The sequence below is a fragment of the Telopea speciosissima genome, chromosome 5 (genome assembly GCF_018873765.1).
Source record: "Telopea speciosissima isolate NSW1024214 ecotype Mountain lineage chromosome 5, Tspe_v1, whole genome shotgun sequence".
In the NCBI taxonomy this organism is placed as follows: domain Eukaryota; kingdom Viridiplantae; phylum Streptophyta; class Magnoliopsida; order Proteales; family Proteaceae; genus Telopea; species Telopea speciosissima.
The window spans coordinates 51,077,143-51,098,733 of record NC_057920.1 but is presented as its reverse complement, the minus strand read 5'-3'; the positions used below and the strand labels follow the sequence as shown (position 1 = coordinate 51,098,733).

At 42.4% G+C, this 21,591-nt stretch overlaps 1 protein-coding gene across 1 annotated transcript in view; it reads right to left on the bottom strand.

Moving 5' to 3' along the window:
* Positions 1-21,591, bottom strand: part of LOC122661436 (glycine--tRNA ligase, chloroplastic/mitochondrial 2) — a 190,029-nt gene that overhangs the window by 47,146 nt on the left and 121,292 nt on the right. Inside the window, exons 21-27 of the mRNA XM_043856817.1 lie at positions 7,319-7,381; positions 7,072-7,161; positions 6,868-6,954; positions 4,208-4,279; positions 4,027-4,085; positions 3,665-3,758; positions 1,763-1,981 (exon numbers count right to left, since the gene is read on the bottom strand). Coding sequence (XP_043712752.1) covers positions 1,763-1,981; positions 3,665-3,758; positions 4,027-4,085; positions 4,208-4,279; positions 6,868-6,954; positions 7,072-7,161; positions 7,319-7,381 — 684 coding nt within the window. The remainder of the gene's footprint in view (positions 1-1,762; positions 1,982-3,664; positions 3,759-4,026; positions 4,086-4,207; positions 4,280-6,867; positions 6,955-7,071; positions 7,162-7,318; positions 7,382-21,591) is intronic.

Sequence of the window (21,591 nt, the reverse complement as noted above, 5' to 3'; positions counted from 1 at the left end):
AAAAAGGAGGCAGCCTCAGACTTAATATCAAGGACAGAGGTAAGCGGGGATCCATCCCGAGCAATGAGCAAGGTGATGGAGTTGGAGCTCAGCCTGGCCTTTAAAGAACGGTGAAAGAAAGCCGTGTTTGAGTCACCAAGCTCTAGCCATTTAATACGGGATTTCTGGCGGAGAAAGCTTTCTTCCAGAGTGGCGAGGGAAGAGAGCTCTTCAGAAAGCTTTCTCTCTTCCTCAGCCAACAAGGGATTTTCGGCGCTACCCTCTACCACATTTGGATGGAGAGGAACCTTAGGAGATGGACTTCCAACTCTCGTTCTTGTGACCTGATTTGGAAAGCCATCTCTTGGGAGGTTTCCTCTAAGCTCAGTCTGTTGCCCTTTAAGGCCTTTTTGGACTCCCCAAGGAACAGGCATATTGTTGTTACCTGGGGCCTAGATAGCTCTTTGCTGCGCTCCCGTTAGAGGGGCTCGGCTCTTCCCCCTCCCCCTTTCTTCCTCCCTTGTATTTTCCTCTTCCCCCGCTTATCCTTTTCGCCCACCTCAGGCTTTGGTATTATAACTTTTTATTCACCAAAAAAAAAAACAAGGAATTGAGCGGATCCAATTGAAGACGGGATTGTACAGAGGCAAGGTTGGATCGGCAGGAGGATACCCGGGTGGGGATATTACCAAAGGTGGCAGAGTTCTAGGATTTGAGGGCAGATTTGGTGAGACGAAGCTTTTTGACAAAGGCAACAAGAGGAAGGGAAGGGCAATGGACGGGAGAGCTGCAAGATTTAAGAATGGTAGGGAGGTACAAAAGATGGGAGGTCCACATGTCAAAGAACTTAAAAGGCTTAGGGCCGAAGGAGGAATATTGTTGAATAAGGAGATGACAAGGGCTGTGGTCAGACAGGCCTTGGAGGAGGAAATTAGCATGGGAGTGAGGAAAGGTGGATAGCCAAGCTTCATTGATAAGGAAGCGGTCCAGCTTGTAGGCAATCCAGTCATTTCCCCCTCTCCGATTGTGCTAGGTGAGGGGGGATCCTGACTATCTAAGTTCATCAATACCAATATCCTCAATACAATTATTGAAGGCTTTGACGGATTGGGAATCAAGGGGGCGACCACCTATTTTCTCAGATTGGAATTTGATGACATTGAAATCTCCTCCCACCCCCAGGGAAGGGACCCAGTCCTGGCTTTAATGAGAGCCAAATCATCCCAAAGGGAGGAGCGGTCCGCAGCCCGGTTGAAGGCATAAACCACCGAGAGGTAAAAGGAAATGGGGGAATTAGGGAGAGAGAGAAGGAGATGAATAAGCTGGGGGGAGGAGTGTGCAACGAAGATGTTGATTTTGAAAGCTTCCCAGAGGATCCAAATATGACCATTAGGAGAATGGTTATAATTGGAGAGGAAGGACCAAGAAGGGGCAATGGATGCTGTAATGCAAGAGGCATTATCATGTAGGACACGAGTTTCCAGGAGGGCACAGAAGGAGGAATGAGAGTACAGGAGGGTCCTTAGACAATGGAAACCCAGCAGATGACCAACAACCAGGCATCACAAGAGTACAAGACCCTAGAGGCCACAACTCCTACACAAAACAAAACTTCCAACCCACCAAAGATGTATTCATAGTTCATATTTTAAAAAATGAAACACAAACCAGCCTTTCTTAAATTTTTAATCAGTACTATATCAACACTAACTGCTTCCTCTTAAACAACAAATGAAAAATAAATGATAAATAAATCAATGCATTTAATGGTAAGATGAACAACCTGTCTTGGATAACCATCTCTAAGTGCATAATGGCGTCCCATTATTCCAGAGAGGGAGGTGAATTCCGTAACAACAGCAGTAGCTAGATCAGACATAGCCAGTGATGCAGCATCTTGGATGACTGGAAGCTTATCTTCATCAAATCCCATGGCCAAGCCTAATTTTGCAACAATATGTTGAACACGGATCATCTTGTCCAGCATTGTTCCTAGTTTCTCCTGATTTGTTTCACATTTAAATCATATGAAGGTTAAAAAAAAGTGATAAATTCAGTTAGCCATCATAGATATCTCTATTTTATAATTTCTGAAGCTCCTAGAGAAACACAACAGTTCAATTCTTTTTGTATAAGTAAACAACAGTTAAGATTCTTTACTGGTTGTCAAAAATTACCTAACCGGTAAGAATAATTCTTTTTTTATTTCCGTCAAAGATTTGTGCAGAAATGTTTTGGACAATGTTGGACAGTCCAGTATTCAAAACTAACACACAAAAAAAAGCTCAGAATTAAACAAGAGGGGATTCAAAGATTGAACAAGACCGAAGTAAGATTCATAAAAGAGGATATACACAAATCAACAAGTTCTAGAAGTGTTCTTTCTTTTTTCCTTTTCAATAAATTGGGCAATTAGAAGTGAAAATTTTGTATCCCTTCATTGGTGACTACTGCATCTCCGGGCATAAGAGATGAGGGAATCGATTATTCCCAGGATTTCAAGCCCAACAGATCAGAGATGAGGGATCGATGCACTCCTTTTCAGTCCCGCTGTACCGCAAGTTGCAGGAAAGGTAAACAGTGTAGCAGATTAAAAATAGCAAAGGGCCCAAAAACAGTAACCAGAACAGATGAAGAAAACTAGTAACCGAATTTTTTTTTGCTTTTTTTTTCTTCTTCATTCCTCTGATACCATGTGACAAAACCAGAGATTACCAACCAGAATCTGAAGAAGAAGAAAAAGAGAAGGAGAACCGAGAGGGCGAGAGAGACGATGAGTAGAAATTGAATGACCTATCGTGGTCCAGCAATAGCCTCTATATTATATTTCTATATTGGACTCTTAGTAGGAAACCTACTAAGAGTCGGAGGCTAATTACACAATTACAACAAAATTCAATAACTAAAGAAGACTTATGCAGATTGCAGATAAGTCACGTAAAGGGCTAACTTTATTGGAAATAAGCCTTGGGTTGGGTTATGTAGGTATTGGGCCTTTGATCACATGGGTTTTCATTGTAATGGGCCTCTTTATTGGGCCTTTGATTCCATGGGTTTTCTTTGCAATGGGCCACTTTAATGGGTTTTCTTTCCATATTTCAGTTTCCTAGTCAGTTTATGGTACCTTATTAGTTAAAGATTGGGTTAGGCCTTTTTCTTTTGTGTTTGAGTCTGTTTTTGAGTCTTCTATATAACTTTCTAAGGGACAACAGCCTTGTACACGAATTTGATTAATGAGATTGAGAAAAAACATAGCTTTGTGTTTTGCTCTGAGAGAGTATGGTGAGATACCAAAATACGATGAGAGGGAGTGGGTGAGAGGCTCGAGTCTGAGAGAGACTACCCTATCTCTTTCTTCCCTTCTTCGATTTATTTTTTTATTTTATTGTTCTGAAATTTCCTGCAAATCTGATAACCGATCGAAGTATTTACTGTTGCTGAACCTGAAGTTTGTGATCCTCTTGTGGACTAGTTATCACTTGACTGGTCTACATTAAAGACATAAACATAAACCTAAACTCTATCACTTGACACACACACCACGATAGGGACACTCCCCCTATCATGGTTACACTTTAACATTACACACAAAATTCCCCTTAATAATTCAAAAAAGAAAAAAGAAAACTGCATGAGAAGAGTTACGACAACAAGACACATCAATGACTAAAACAACATAACTTACATGGAAAAGGATCCCTTCCAGCTGGCTTCGAAATTCAGAAAATTTTTTACGTGTATCCATTTCATAGAAAAATTTTGCATCCTCATAGCGGGCTCTACAAAAAGACAATTCTTTTGGTCACAAAGGCATATAACAAAGTGTCAAGTTACTCTACTATAATATAAATCATGAGTCAGAAGTAAAATGTCATTCCACAACCAAATTTATTTTTTAGACTTCAAGCATCCTAAAACTGTTTCTTCTTTCTAGGCACACTAGGAAAAGAGATCCCAACATCTGAAATTAAAGAACCATGAAAGTGATAGCATAGGTTTATCCGTTTCCATAGGCACCAAGAGTTTTAAGCATGGTTCATGTCTGACCTGAGTACAGCTTCATTCCCTTTCCTTACCACCAATTCATTAATTGCTCCATTTGCCACCTACAATGAAAAAATAAAATCTTAGTTTACAGGTATCATTGAATGATTTAAAACATTTCACCACTAAGAGACAGTTAGTTCCCAAAGCATCTGAAATCTAATAATCTAGAGTGATTTCTCACAGCAATGAAGTATGGCAATAGCCTCCCATTAACATCTCTCATGGAAATGTACTTCTGGTGCTTTTGCATAACCTGCATAGTCATTAGATGGCAATTATTAAGTAATGCCGGTAAGAATTTGGAATTACAGAACACACAAACTTTCCAATAACCACAATGAAATTGCATCAGAATACTAAATCCACAAACATGGTTACCAGGACAAGTCAATATTGGCATGGGGAAGAATCTGGGCATGTTCACTGTAGCTCAACGGGCTAGTTAACTAGGGTCAATGTGATGGCATCATAAATAGTTCCGAGGATGCTGTAAATGAAAATTAACTGTTAGCTTGGTCAATTGCTTCAACTATCCTGATCTCCCAGTTTGGACACAGAAATGAGAGTCATCATGTTTGAACAATTCTACGCAAATCCATCCAAAGTTAAAATCCACAGGGTGGTCTATTCCTGGATTTCCTGCTCAACCAGCCCGGACACACTGACTTTTATAACTACGATAAAGAGACAGCTATGCTACATTTTTAAGTATTGTATCATTACAGAAATGTACATCCATAACATCTGTTGGATGTCAGCGTTTTCTAAACACAGGACAACATGGTTTCTTATTTCCCTCGAAATCTGATATCTCGACTGGAGTACTACCTTTCATCAGGGTCTGAATTCAAAACAACAACACAGCCTTTTCCCAACTAAATGGGATTGGCTACATGGATTCTTTCAAAAACAAAGTAAAGAAAACTGAGGTCCTCACAAAGGGAAAGGAAAGTAGGAGAAACTTAAAAAGAACTGGGATACGAAAGGTAAGTAATGGAAAATGGAAGATGAAAGTAAGAGGAAAGAGGAAAGAGGATAACCCAGGAATTTAGGAAAATCTCAGCTACATGGTGTCGATAACGTGGATCCTTGCTCTCCAATAGGCTTTATTTGAGGTCATACTTGGCACAAGACCCAAACTATGCATGTAATTCTTCACAACCTCACCTATGGTCATTTTAGGCCTGCCCCTAGCTCTTTTAGCTCCTTCAATCGGCATCAAAGCACTTCTCCTTACTGGAGCATCCCCAGGCCTCCGTTTTACATGGCCAAACCACCTCAGGCGACATTCTCAGAGCTTGTCGCTGATCAAGGCAACTCCCACATCAACTTTAATACATTCATTCCTCACTTTATCCTTCCTAGTTTTGCCGCATATCCATCTTAACATCCTCATCTCTGCAACACATAGCTTCGCTATATGCCTATATGGCACTTCTTAACTGCCCAACACTCCACCCCATATATCATAGCCGGTCGGACAATACTCCTGTATAACTTTCCTTTAAGCTTTAAAGGAATGTGTCGGTCACAAAGAACTTCGGTCGCACCTCTCCACTTCATCCATCCTACTTTAATTCTTTGTGAAACATCATCATCTATGTCACCTTATTTGTGTATGATAGACCCCAGATATCTGAAATAGTCACTTGGTGGTATCTCTCGCTCCTCAATTTTCACCATGTCATCATCCATCATAGTGTGACTAAAGTTACACATCATATACTTTGACCAAAATAGGTTCCCTTTATTGTACTTATGTTCCTATTTATTTTGTTTCAAACTAGTCAGGGGATCTTTGACCTTGAAAAATCATACAGTTACCTCAAGGGGAGTTAGCCAAATGTGACATTTTGGGTGACATGACTGAAATGCTACAGCTATAATAAAAAATTCCAGATTTTGATCAAAACAGTAGCATTTCAACAACAAAACGCATGCATTTCGACCATTAGGAACACGTTCCAACCAAAATCAAGCAAAACCCCATTTTGCTCAATATTTCCTAGGAATTGTTGAAAACTATTTCTTCGACCCTACTCAATTTTTTTTGTTGGATGAATAAAAAAATTTATTACCAAAGGAAAGAAAAAAGGGGGGAGGGAGAGGGAACATACAAGACCGAGCCAAAAACAAGGCCCTGCCAAAAAAGGCAAGGACAATCAAAACAGGGCCAGAGCCCCAAAAGAATCAGCACACTAAAGAAAAGGACAAAAATGCCTGGCCTTCAAAAGACAATCAAAGCCATCCTCAAGTCCTCAACGAAGTCACTCTATCTCGGATCCGTGGGCTCGCGACAGAGAGCATGATCTCTGATATCCAAGCTCAGAGGCAAAACCTTCTCCGAGCAGGGCAGGGAATAGGCAATGTAGGGACGGATCTTGGGGAAAGGAGGGGAGCTGGGGAGATTTGAAGAATTCAAGCTCATGACACCAACTTTTGGGAAAACCCATCTAAAAACATAAGGTATGCCAGCTTGAGGGAAATTTTTGATGTCAGAAAATCACAATTAAAAATATAAAAACCAGTACAAGTCCTCCTTTCACACTCGGGAGGATTGTGACAAACATTTTTTATATTAACAAAATCAGAAGATAGCTAGGTAGACAGCTAGCTAGAGAGAGAGATAATTTATGCAAGTTTGGGTCCTAGATTTTTGGACCATGGTTGGTAGATGGGAACTGGGAAGTGGGAACAACAACTTATAAGTATGATTATGCTCCTCAAGAAATAAAGAAAGAATAACAACATCGATACAAACAGTTAATGTAATATGCTTCTATTATCTAAATAATAACTTCTTCCTGCTCTAGCAAATCCTTAAATATTCAAATTGCTTACCATTATTAGCAGGTCTTCTGGAAGCTCTAGGAAGCATTCGTTGAACTTTCCAATGATTGGAACAGGTGCCTCAACAAGATTTACAACCTACAATTTCATGTATGTAGATGTCAAAAAATGAAGCTTAAAGAAAAAGAAAAAGAAAAAGAAGAAATAGAATCTATCATAATAAATAATTCAAAAAAAGGAAAGGTCAACATTTACCTCATCAAGTAAACTATTCTGCATGATAAGGTGTCCACCAACACCTTCTGCCAAAGAATTTGATTTCTCTAAAATTGTTCGGTTCCGATCCTGAAGGTGGGAAACATACATATAAAGTCAGATAGAAATCCATACAACATTGATCTAAAACCCAAGTTAAACTCTGTGTCAATAAAAACGGAAAAATTTAGTAATTCCTAGTTCGTATTGGAAAAAAACTTGTAGATGGAATAATCACATAACATACCTCAATTGAAATAGAAATTCCTGCTTTCTTCATTTCACCAATGTAACATTCTGCATTTTCTACCTATGAAAATCTCATGTCTATATTAATATAAATCCTTTAAATTGCAGAAGGAAAAGAAAAGGAAAATATTATCTTACTCAGTAAAGTGAAATCTACAAAAAAAAAAAAAAAAAAAAACAAAAAAAGAAGCAATAGATGAAAATGGTAATGATGCAATGATATATAGGCAAACAAATATGGGTACAAGGGTAGAACTGTCATAAGGGTATTTTGGTTGTGCACTCTATTCTGGAATGTTCCTCTATTTATTATAAATAAAGTTGGCCTGTATCACTTTGACACAAGTCATTCTCCCTAATTTCAGATTTCATCATGGTATCCAGAGCTAACAAAAATCAATCTAGGGATTTCGGTTATGTTTGAGATTAAAAAAACAGCAGCCGCCGCCTTCCTTCCAACCTCCACACCACCACCGTAACAGCAACACCACCCCCCCTCTTCCGCCTCCTTCTTTCCGTCACCATCAACCCTTCCGCCTTCTCTCTTCTTTCTCGTGTCTCTCTCTCCTCTCGCGAGACTACAGCCCCCTCCTCTCCACTTTTTTTCTCGTTTTTTCTGCCTTTTTCTTTTTCCCTATTTTTTTCCACCTCTACAGCCACAACTGCAGGTTTTTTCTCCTCCCTCTCTCTTTCGGTCTCCCTTGGTGGTGAGTGTATCCCACCAAGGGCCCTTTTTTCTCAGCCACTATGTCCTGAATCTCCCACTTATTTTGGAGATTTTTTTATGTGCTGTTAAGTGAAGATTTGTGATTTTTTTTCCATTCTCTGTGGCCGTGTCTGACGACGAAAATTCTGCTATCTCTTCTGGGCAAGAGGGAACCTCTGTGCATCATGAGAAGGATTTCCCTAGTTTCCAGACTAACTCTGTCAAACTGGATGGCAATAATTACCTCATGTGGTCGAGGTCTGTTTCGCTTGCCGTTGGTTCCCGTGGTTTGAAAGGCCATTTGATGGGTAACACTGTTTGTCCCACTGCTGCAGGGAAGGCCCAGGATAAATGGGATCTTGATGAGTGCCTGGTAATGTCTTTTCTCCTCAGTTCCATTGATCCTGTGATTTCTCAGAATTATTTATTGTTGGAGACTGCTGCCGATGTCTGGAGTGTTGCCAAGGAAACCTACTCTAAGGTTGGTAATGATGCCCAGTGCTTTGAACTTTGTCGAAAGATACATAAAATGGAACAAAAGGATCTTACTCTTAGCCAGTACTACAATGCCATGAGAGGTATCGGGCAAACTTTGGATTTCTATGGGAAGTTTACTGCTACATGTCAGGCTGAAACTCTTGCATACCGCCAATGGGAAGAAAAGCTTCGGGTGTATGATTTTTTGGCCGGACTGAACATGGAGTATGATCCCATTCGTGCACATGTCTTGAATAGGGATCCCTTTCCAACCCTTGCACAGGCATATGCTTTATACGGCTCCCTCTAAAGGGGCTTTGACTTCCTCTACGGCTTCTCCTTCTGTTTAGAATCGTGGTTCTGCTGCCCAACCTGAGCGACCTCCTGTTAAGTGTGACTATTATGGGAAAGAGAGTCACACCAAGGATCGTTGTTGGAGACTTCATGGCCGTCCACTTGATTCCTGGGGGCGTGGCCCGCCCAAATCTAGTGGCAGTGCTGCTCATCAGTCCATCTCTGAGGATGATTCTTCTAGTTCCACCAGTACACCTCTCTTTACCAATGAGATAACCCACCTGCGGAGTTTGATGTCACGGCTGGAATCTACTACTTCAGCACCTTCGGCCCATGCCAGTGTTGCCTCTGCCACTACTGCTCCTTCCTCTGCCAGTTCCTCTACAAGTATTCGGTTTTGTGGTAATAGCTCCTCTGTCAAATCCCCTTCTTGGATTATTGACTCTCCACACTGTCATGCTTCACTATAAATTCCGAGGTACTCTACCCCATTAACCCATCTTGAATTCTAACTATTCATTTGTTGCTTAGAGAGATCTAACTTAGGCATTGGAGAGTCCTAGGCCGGAACCACACCGGTTCTCCCTTGTCACTAAGGTCCTTTTGCAGGTTGCGGCACCCGAAAGAGCCACCAGCGATTTCTTGACGCAACAGGGGTAAACCTGGAATTAATAATAAAAGAAGAAAGGAATCAACACCACTTAAGAATCTAAGGTCAAAATTGTAACTAACAGCAAGTGCCTTAATTGTAAATAGAAGGAAAAAATCATCTTCAACCTTACGATAGCAAGGGGCAGAAAACCAGCGTAAAGAGAGCTTGTTTCGATTAAAGGTTCTCTCTCATATGGGATCCAACCAGACTGGAATTTTAGATGTGGAATCGTAACTACTGATCCTCCCATGAATGCTAAATGTTGAGTTGCAAGAACAAACTCAACATTAAGGGGAATAGATGTATCTGGAATCAGATATGGCAATGATTCAGAAACCAGACCTGAAGTTTCAGTCCCAATCGATGGGGTATTAGGGAGTTCGAACTCCAATCTCAGGCTGCCAGTATCACTAAAGAAATAGGGAATTGAAGAAGAAACAAGGAGGAAAAAGATGGGATAAGAAGAATAGAAAGAATAAAAGGGAAGAGGAAGAAATCGAACCTAAGGAACAAGAAGACGGAGAAAGCAAGGAGAATCGGGGGTACTCGATCGATTTACAGGCCATGCAGGCAAGCACTCAAACCACAACTCAATATCATTCATTCCATCGTCCAAATCGTTGAGTTACATAGTATATACAAAAAAAGGAAATCCTACTCAAATCAGCCCAGGTAAGTGAAGCCCCCCATCCCCGATTATCTCTTGCTCCTCGATTCTCTCTCCGCCTTGTCTCCAGATTTATATCTCCCCCGATTGTCCATCTGCTCCTATTTACTCCCCACGATTCTCTCTCTGGTCCTCCTCCCCCCCAAAGAAATCCCTTCCACTCTACCTGACCCTGATTTCACTCCATCACGATTCCCACACTATCAGAGCCTACCTGATCATGATTTCACCCCTCCTACTCCTCTACCTGCCCCTGATTTCCACACGATTTCACCCCCCCAACTTCAATTTTCCACACGATTCACCTCACCATCAAAACCTATTTTACCCCTTCATCTTCAATTTTCCACACGATTACACCCCTCCTACTCCTCTACCTGCCCCTGATTTCTACACAATTTCACCCCCAAAACTTCAATTTTCCACACGATTTCACCCCACAATCGAAACCCAAACAGAAATCTACAACACAGGTTAAAAAAAAAAAACCTTACCTGCCTCTGATTTCCACATGATTTCATCCCTCCATCTTCGATTTCACACCCACCATAGCCAAACCCAGCACTCTACCGCACACGTTAAAAAAAAATGTACCCCCGCAGCAGCACTGCCACTATCGAATCACCGTAATACAAACTGCGCCAAACTGACCAGGTCTACCCCGGCAGCGTACGGTTCTGCATCACGCTGCATCCTCGACCGAGTTATTCATGGTCAAGGTCCTCGGAGCCTCTGGGTCATAAGGGACACCCTCTATACTCTCCATTTAATTTTTGCATGCTATCTGCCGTTCCTTGCTACTTATAGCCTTTGTGTGCATATCTATTTAATCTATTTATTTCTGCATGCTATTTGTCATTCCTGTTATGCTTTAGTTTAACGTGCTAGAACCCATATATATCTGTCTGTTATTGAATCATCCTGCTTCTTTTGTTTGGCCTGATCTGCTGTACCCTTGAAAGTATTTTCCTGTATGCCATGTTGTACTATCTGCTCCTCTTATTGAAGCTAATCTGAACTACTTGTTTACTTGATCATCTTTATCTGTTTAGTTTCAAGCACTGCTTTACCATCTCTGTTCGTTGCTTCGCTTGAATATGCACCTTATTTTATCTATTGAGAGCAAGGTTTAAAATCCTGTTTCGTTTCGGTGTTTCCGTCTGACCGAAATTTCCGAGATTTTTTGTAGTCGAAATATGGTATTTTTTCTGAGTTTTGCTTGGTCATTTGTGGGTGTAAAATGCCAAAATGACCGAGATTTCCGAAATTTCCTAAACGAGATGACCAAGATTTCCGAAACGAGATGACCGAAATTTTCCCGAAATTTTCGAAATATTTTATTTTTTCAATTCGATGTTGCATTTCGTTTTGACTCGACCGAGTTACTCGAAACTCTCGAAATCTCAACTGAGACGAAACGAGTTTTTGTACTATGATTGAGAGTGTTTTTAATGCACTTGGTGTGTCCTCTCCTTTATAACCTTTTTGTGTATACTTTTCTAACAAATTTATATACTTTCCTACAGTAGTGCGTCAGGTAGGCAGCCAGCACTTTAATTTATCCAGCCAATCACCTTCTGCATGGATCCTTTTGTTTTCTGATCTCTTTCTTTTTTTTTCTTCTTATTATGTCTATTCGTCCTTATTTGGATAGGGCGTCCCCTATATGCGACATGCCACGTCAATGCCCGGATGCGGTGATAACTGATAAGTAGGCAAGGGCATGTGAGGAAATTTACCAGCCCAGAAACAATGTATTAGAATATTAGATTAGCGTTCTGGAACATTGGTTTCTTAACGGGTAAGAGCCTGGAGTTGAAAGAGTTGATAGATGTTATGAGGAGATGAAGGATTAATATCCCATGTATCCAAGAGACTAGATGGAAGGGTAACAAAGCTAAGGCGTTGGATGACTTCAAACTTTGGTATTCGAGAGATCAAAGTAATAGAAGAAAAGTGGACATAATAGTGGACAAAGACCTAAAGAATGATGTGGTGGAGATAAAAAGAATGGGAGATAAGGATTATATCCATCAAACTGGTATTGGAGAAAAATGTTGTCAATATTGTTTGCGCGTATGCACCCCAAATAGGATTGGATGAAAGTATTAAGCGCCAATTTTGGGATGGATGATTTGGTGCAGAGTTTTGTCCAGGACAAATTGATTATTATTGGAGGTGACCTGAAAGGACATGTTGGAAGAGATTGTAGAGACTACAAAGGTGTCTATGCAGGCTTCGGGGTTGAGGAGAGGAATGAAGAGGGGACATCAATTTTAGACTTTGCAGTTGTTTATGATTTATTCATTATGAACACCGTCTTTGAAAAAAGAGAGGAGCACTTAATTACCTATTGAAGACTTTGGGAATTGTGACTTGTGTCTATGAGACACAACCCACCTTTTATTTATTTAATTTTTTTTTTAAAACCCGAATATTACCTGGGACCTAGGCTAGCCCCTAGGATTTTATTAAAAACCAATAAATGAATAAAGAATACAAAGGGGGGGGGTATACCACCTTACCCCAACCCATAGGAGCAGAACTCTCACCTCAACTTTGAAACCGACGCACACAAACCAATAAACAAGTAAAACAGAACCTACTTCCTTAGACACAACCCACTTTTATTTATAATAATAAGAATGAGAGTACAAAGACAGTAAAGCCCCTAGGGCAACACAACATAAAACCCTAAGGGCAATTCTACCTTTATACCCCACATTACAACACTCCCCCTCAAGTTGGAGCATGGATATCACACATGCCCAACTTGCATACAAGAGGACAACTGGTCACTAGACTTGACAAATGGAATGCAAATCAGCCCTTGTTTCAGCTTCTCTTTGATGAAATGACAATCAATCTCCACATGTTTGGTGCGGTCATGCTGAACCAAGTTATGGGTAATGTTAATAGCAGACGACTTGTCATAGTACAACAGCATACGTAATGAAGTAGGAAGAGCCAAGTCTTTCAACAGCCCCTGGAGCCACATCAATTCACAAATTCCATGGGACATTGCACGAAACTCCGCTTCAACACTAGAATGAGCAACAACAATATGTTTCTTGCTTCGCCATGTGATCAAATTACCTCCAACAAGCATGCAATAACCAAAAGTGGACCGACGATCATTAGGAGATGATCATGTGGAGAGAATAGAATTCCTTTTCTTGGGGCAGCCTTCAAATACCGTAGGATACGGACCACAACATCCCAATGAGAAGTATATGGGTCATGCATGTACTGACTAACCATACTGACTGCAAACGCGATGTCCGACCGAGTATGGGAAAGGTAAATCAGCTTCTCAACCAATCTCTGATATTTCCCTTTGTCCACAGGGTCACCTATTTTACTAGAGAGACGGGCATTTGCTTCAAGAGGGGTATCAGACGGCTTACATCCTAACATGCCAGTCTCAGACAACGAGTCCAAGGTGTATTTTCGCTGAGAGAGAAATACTCCTTTGGTAGAACGGGCAATCTCAATTCCAAGAAAATATCGTAATGGGCCAAGGTCTTTGATTTCAAACTCCTTCCCAAGATGTAATTTTAGACGAGCAATTTTTTTAGTATCGCTGCCTGTGACAACAATATCATCCACATAGACAATAAGAAGAGCAATCTTGGTTCTAGATTTCTTGATAAAAAGGGTGTGTTCAGCATTACTCTGGGTGTAGCCAAACTTAACCATAGCACTGTGAAATCTGCCGAACCAAGCCCTGGGAAACTGTTTTAGACTATAAAAGGCACGTTTTAGCTTGCATACCTTCCCATGAGTCTCCTGTGTTTTGATGGAATGCGAGAGCATTATGAGGTAGACGAGCAGACGACGCCTGTAGTACCAATCCGATTCACTGGAGAAACACAATTTGATCATGCCACAGAAGATACGGACCACGGTGCACGTGAGGCCGCACCCGCACCCTCATGTATCCCCTTATCATACACTAGGAAGCGTAGGGGTTGGCAGACATAAGCTGCTGATTATATGGATATTGATGAGTTATCTAGCTCTGTTGGCGGATTGAGTATGGGTGATAGGGAGGGAGGATCGAATGGGCATTGGCGTGCCCCATCTTTTGACGCACATACTACTCCATCGTCATTGGATTATAGTGCATCACAACCGCAAGGTGGATATGGATGTGGATATGAGCAGTTCATTGGGGACTATGACTCCCAGTCCCAGTACCAGCCCCAGGGACGTACTGGATCATCGTTTGTGGACAACAACTTTTCATACCCTAGCTACCCAACTCACCGGCCATACATGCTGCCAACGCCGACATCACATCATACTGAATCAGTGGGTAGTCATGGTTCTTCTTCACAGTTACAGATTGGTCACCAATATCCTAGGATAGGTTACCTTCAGTATGTTGTTGACTCCATTTACATGGCAATTGTGGATGACTATACTCGTTTCTTATCCGAAACTATGCCGTGGTCCACGTATGTCCTTCAGACAGAGAGCAATGGGCGTCGACTCCAACGGAGCATGAGTGGGGTCGATCCTGGAAGGCATAGCAATTATTATTAGAATTTGTTTCATGACAGTTGTGAGTCTTGTGAGTCGTGAGTTATGAGTTGTGAGTCTTGTGACTTGTGAGTTATGAACTTGTGACTTTGTGTATTGACTTATTGAGTATTGAACTAATGACTTTATGCACTTATGAATTTTTTAGTTTAAAGTTTAAACTAAAGGCTACATTTAACTTTATTTTTGATTCATTACTGTGTTTCAATTTGTTATTATGTCTTTGAGTACTTATACAATGTGTATTTAACTATTTATACATCAGGGTCCGACCGTCTACTGTCAATCAAGGGTGCAAACCCACAACACCACTTTGCGTTCACTTTTTTGCAATATGAAGGTTTAAATGTGTTTATTTAGCTTAAATAAGGGTGTACATGAAGTATCAGGCCTTAACATGGCCAAAAACCTACCGAGATGGACTGCCGAAATATGGCAGAAAAAATACCATACTTCGGCGAAATTTCGGTAAATTTTGGATATCTCGACCAGCCCGAAATGGCGAGATATCGCGAGATCTTGAACTATGCCAAGTCCTGAAAAACAAAGTGAGAAGGAAAGAAGGTGACCTTACAATTTAAGTCCCGAGTAATACTACTAATAGAAAGAATGTAATTAGAAAAATTAGGAATAGGAAGAACAGACGATAATGATGAGAGGTAGAACACTAAATAGATACTTTCCCAGAAACATAGGAAAAGGAACCATCAGCAACCCGAACACGTTCTTTACCTAAACCTAGGTAGAAAGTAGAAAATTGACTAGAGGAACTAGTTACATGATGTGTGGCGTTTGAGTCAATTATCCAAGATGAGGAAATAGCCGAGGCATAATGGCTAATAAAAGAGATACATGAATCCACGAAGTTGGAGGCAGAAGAGGACAAACCAGACGCGGCAGGGGCAGGAGATGGTGAAGAGGAAGAAGCGGGTTCCAACTTCAACATCAAATCAGACATCGAAGAACCAGCAACTCATCCTAGGAAAATGGCTACCTGTGAATGTTGGGGTAGTCACCTCAGTATGGTGTGCATGAGTAGGGTCAGAATCACCACGTCCAAGCCCACGTGAAGAACTGGGACGATCATGTAGTTTCCAACAAAAGTCCATCGTGTGACGTTCCTTCCCACAATACTCACATTTGACAAGGTCCCGATCAGAGGAAGGGCGATCAGTGGAACAAGTGGATCCACCCCGAGAATATGAGCAAGAGCCAGTGTAGAGAGTAGAGTTGCATGTGATGGCGCATGACATATGTGAGTTGTTGTGGTTTAAGGGTCTTCATCAAGATCTTGGTGCTGCTGTGTTGCTTCACAGTGGCTGCGACGACATAGATACCAAGGCAGGTCCTAGGCATAGATACTAGGGTAGGTACTAAGACGGGGATCCAATATTGATTCCCGCTTTAATACCATAATGGAATTAATTGGGAGAATGATGATTTGTATCCTAGGGATCACAACCAAGCTTTATTTATAATAAAGGAGAATGAGTACCCTAAAGCCCTCGCCATAGCTTCTTAGCCTGGAGAACCCTACACCTCTGCCTGCCAACCCAAGCCTCCTTCTTTCACAGTAGTATCCCAGTCTCCCCTTCTTGCATCCTCTATTGGAACAGTTCTGAAGACATTGACCACCTTTTCTTTGCTTGCCCAATTTCTTCTACCATCTGGTAGAAAGCCCTTTCTTCTATTTGGCCTCGCAGCAGGAGACCCCTCCCCTTCACTAGAGAATGGCTCTGGATGGTCATGACCTTCCCTGGATGTTTTATCTGTGACAGTGTTGGTAAGCTTGTGTTTGGCGCTACTCTGTACAACATCTGGATGGAGAGGAACCTTAGGAGACAGACCTCCAATTCTCGGTCCTATGATCAGAATTGGAAAGCCATCTCTCTGGATGTTCCCTCTAAGTTGATTCTTCTCCCCCATAAGCCTTTTATGACTCCCTAAGGAACAGGCATAATGTTGTTTCCTGCGGTTTAGATAGTGCTCTTTTACGGCTCTACTCCCTTTCTTAGTTTGGTTTGGGGCTTTTTTCTCCCCCCCCTCTTTTCGTTGTTTTGGTAATGTATTTTTTATCCACCAAAAAAAAAAAAGGAGAATGAGCACAAGGTACAAATATACCCTCAAGGCAGAACCTATACAATACCCGAATGACAACACGAACAAAACCACACCTGCACTAGAACAATGGAGGACGTCCCAAGAGGCAAGAGGAACAATAAGCCTATTTCTAGGAGAATCAACACATCTAGAGGACTCTGTGTTCACAACTTTCATAAGTCTACATTCAAATAAAAATGAGAAATATTAAAGAGGAAACAACATAGCAGATGACCACTACCACTCCTTCGGTCAATGGCGGAATGAAGAAGTTGCAGATTGAGCCAAGATAAGAAGCTGCTTCTCAATGGCGGAATGATGCCTTCCTCCTCTCCACCAACTCCTCCACCTGGTTCTCCTACCGGCTCTGCCATCCCTCTCTCCCCTCTCTCTTTCGGCCAACCCAAATGGAACACTCTCTTCAATTCCTCCCACCAAACCTCTCTCTCATCCGCTAGTCTCCCCCTTCATTTTGTTGCTCCCTCTGTTGTTGGGACTACTAAGGTAGCTGTCTGCTCCTCTGGTACTCTCGATGTCGAAGCTCAGCTTAGGGAATCCTGCCTAGTTGGCCACTTTCTAGGCTCCAGACCTCCTTTTCACATTGTCAAAACTTCCCTTTCTAAACAATGGAGAATCAATGGCACTCTTGACACTCACCTCCTTGATAACGGCTTCTTCATCTTCAAGTTCTCGGATGATCTAGATAAGAACCGAGTGCTTGAGGGTGGCCCTAGGCAAGTTGGGAAGAAACCCATTTTTCTCAGACAGTGGCACCGTCATTTGCAACTCCGCAGGGTCGATCTCTCGACCATCCCCCTCTGGGTCTCTCTTCCATGACTTCCTCTCCACTACTGGTGCGCTGATGGTCTCAATACCGTGGGCTCTGTGTTGGAAAATGCATTGTTCTCAGATGTGCGCACAATGCGGAAGTTACGACTGGCTTTTGCTCGTATCTATATGGAAGTGCCTACCGATGAACCTCTGCCTTCTTTCATCACTGTGAATGACGGGGAAGATTTTTCTTTTGAACAGGAAGTCCACTACGAGTGGAAGCCTCCTCAATGCCTGATTTGCTAGAAGTTTGGGCACGATTCTTCCCTATGCTCTCCTCCGGTGTCTATTCCTTTACCCGAGAATCACATCTCGACCTCTGAAGCTCCATCTAAGTTTGTTTCCCAATCCAGAGGCAGAGCCAGGTTCAGAGCTCGCCGCCGACCTCTTAGCCGTGCTCCAGCTGCTCCACAAGACAGTACCTTGGGTAACCCTGCTTTATCCATTGGGCAAAATCCGTTTGTTGCTTTATCTGACCATGGACTTTTGGAGTCTGATCTTGGTACTTGCATCAAGAAGTCCCTTGACTATGCTGCTCCTCGTAGCAGATCGTGTATGGCATCGCCGATGGCTGAAGACCTGCCTGACACCACTGGTGGCCAAGCCTCTGTCGTTCAGGCATTGTTGACGACTCCTCCCTCTCTGTCCCCTGCTCTCCTGCTGGAACCTGCGTCAGTTTCGTCGACTGCTCTTGCTGTTTCTTCTTCTGCAAAAGTCCTGGTGATAGCTCCTGCGAGTGATCTCGCTTCTTCCTCTTTTGCGAAAGACCTTGAGATTCCCTCTCTCACTGCTTCTCCCGATATTTACCCCTGGCTGTCCCTTCTGTGGGGCCCTCTGCTACTTTACTTTCTCCCATATCTCTATCACCTGTGACCCAAATCCCTAAAAAGCCCTCCACCAAAAAAACAAAAAACCATAAGAAAAAAAAATTGAAGAAGTCGTCATCTCCTGTGGTCACTGTGTTTTACCCTTTAAGTCCTTCAGAACCACCCGGGTCGGGCATTTTGGCTGGGGAATCTGAGGTATCCAACAAGATTCCTTCATCCCCTTTACCCGATCCCCCCCCATCCAACATCCCACGTATCTCCTCTGCTGCTGGTTACAATCGACGCCATTGGAGCTCCTCCTCATCTCGAAGCATTATGTCTCGAACTGTGGGAAGCCAGTTGCAACCTTCTTCCTTGCCCAAATGAATCACGGAGTAGTGTGGAACACTCAGGGTCTCAATTCCCTGAGGAAACAAGCTGCTGTTAGAGCCCGTATCCGGCTTCACCATTCTACCTTCTGTTGCTTGCTGGAAACCCATATTAAAGAGCCCAATGCTGCAAAAATTTTGAGCTCGATTGCTCCGGGTTGGTCTTTCTTATCCAATTATATCCACCACCCCGATTGCCGCATCTGGATTTTATTGGATTCTTCTAAAATTAAGGTTTCCTTGATCTCCTCTTCGGCCCAGTATCTCTATTTAAGTTTCTCAGACTGCCTCAACTATTTCACTTTCTTTTTCACTGCTGTATGTGCTTCTAATTGCACTTTACAGAGGTTATCTTTATGGGATGATCTCCGCAGTATTGCTAGTCTTATTGGTCCTTCCCCTTGGGGTATTGGTGGAGTTTTCAATGTGATCAGATTCGGGAATGAAAAACAGAGGTGATTCTTTGGATCTCGATTCTATGGCTGCTTTCAATGACTGCATTGATGACTTGGGCATGGATGATCTTTGCTGGACTGGTCCTACATTCTCTTGGAGCAATAAAAGGGCTGGGAGCTACCGTATTGATTGCAAGCTTGATCGAGTTATTGTCAATGATAATTGGCTTGCCTCCTTTCCCTCTTCCTCTGCTACCTTTGACACCCCCGGAATTTCTAACCATAGTCCTATTTCCCTATCTATTCAGCCTTACACCTCCTTTGGTCCTAAACCTTTCAAGTACTTTGACATGTGGTCCTCTCACCCCACTTTTCTTGCAACAGTCAAGGATGCCTGGGATAAGCCTGTCCAAGCATTTTCTTCCCCCCTTATTGCTTTGCTAGGAAGCTCAGGAATGTGAAAGAAGCTCTCAAAGATTGGAACACCAATACTTTTGGCAATATATCCCAGCAGGTCCAGGATTGCAAGGATAAGCTCTCTACCATTCAGCTGCAAATTCAATCGGATATCCTGAATTGTCAACTTGCTGCCGATGAAAAGGTTGCCTCCCAAGACCTATCTGTTCTTCTCTCTCAAGAGGAAAGTTTCTTAAGGCAGAAGGCTAGGATTAAATGGCTGGAGCTAGGGGACTCTAACTCAGCCTACTTCCACAGATCTTTGAAGTCTAGAACAAACTTCAATTCCATTTTACAGCTGGCTGGCCCTGATGGTTCTCCTGTTACTACTGTGAAAGACATCAAAGATATGGCTGTCTCCTACTTTAAGGATCTTTTTAATGGCCCCCAGGGTGATGCAGATCCTATTCCCAATAACTTACTCAATAAATTTGTTCCTACTGAGCTAATTCAGTCCCTTAGTGCCATTCCTTTGGAGGAGGAAATCACTACTTCTATTCACTCTTCCAAGCTGAACAGGGCTCTTGGGCCGAATGGATTCAGCATGGGATTCTTATTAGCCTCTTGGAATATCATTAAGGATGATCTCATCAAAGCCATTAGAAGTTTTTTCTTCAATCCAAGCCGAATCAAAGGGGTGAACCACACTTTTCTCTGTCTCATTCCAAAGGAGGGAGCTTCAGCTATGTCGGATTTTAGGCCCATTGCCCTATGTTGGGCCTCAGTTTGTCTTCCTTCTACGGAAGGTGGTTTGGGTATTAGAAGGATCAAGGAGGTGAATTCAGCTGGCATCATCAAGTTGATTTGGAAGATTGCTTCTAGAAAGAAAAGTATTTGGGTGGATTGGATTTATTCGGGGCTGCTCCGATCGGATTCCATTTGGACTGTCTCTATTTCCTCGGATGCTTCTTGGGTTTGGCGCAATATTCTGGCTTCCCGCCCCCTTGTCCTCGGATCCATTCACTCTCACATTGGTGATGGAAACTCCACTTCCTTGTGGCTGGATCATTGGCATCCCATGGGAATTCTCCACCAACAAGTCACCTCAAGAACTATCTATGGCTCTGGGTTACCTAGAAATGCTTTGGTGGCTGATATCATTGATGCTAATGGCTGGGCCCCCCCTCCTGCCTCTAATCCTGAGCTTACCACTATCTGGAACCTTTTGCCTACTATTCAAAGAAGACCCTTGCTTAGGGGTGACTGTGTTATGTGGCTGCCAAATACTTCGGGTTCCTTCAGCTTCAAAGCTGCTTGGGATCTCATTCGATCGCGTCAACCTCTTGCCCCCTGGAGGAAGCTTGTCTGGTTCAAACATCATATACCCGGCACTGCTTCACGGTTTGGCAAGTCTTCTCTAACTGCCTTCCAACGCAGTCCTTCCTTTGGCATCGGCACATCACTGTCCCCCCTTCTTGTGGTCTATGTTGGAATGGAGTTGAGGATTCCAATCATCTTTTTTTTTTATTGCCCCTTCTCTCGATCCATCTGGAAAGGTATTCTTGCTAAATGCTGGCCAAGAAATTGCCGGATTCTTCCTTTTGATAGACAGTGGCTTTGGGTTGATATGACTTTTGGAGGTTCTTCTCTTTGTGATGTGGTCGGAAGGATGGCTTTTTGCTTTGCGATCAATCATATTTGGATGGAGCGTAATTTATGGAAATGGACTACCAAATCCCGATCTCTAAACCAGATTTGGAACTCCTTCTCCTTTGAAATTAAAACCAAACTCAGTTCGGTTGCTCCTTCCTCTTGTAAGGACACCCCAAGGAACAGGCTCATTCTGTCTGAGTCTTTTGGCTTTTGCTCCCTGTTTTGTTTCTTTTTTCCCTCCTATTTGAGGGCTGTTGTTCTTCTTTCCTTTGGTAATGAATTTATTATTCACCAAAAAAAAATACATCTAGAGGGAGCCATCAACATCTTGCTTTTTACATCAAAGAGAATAGAGTCCCA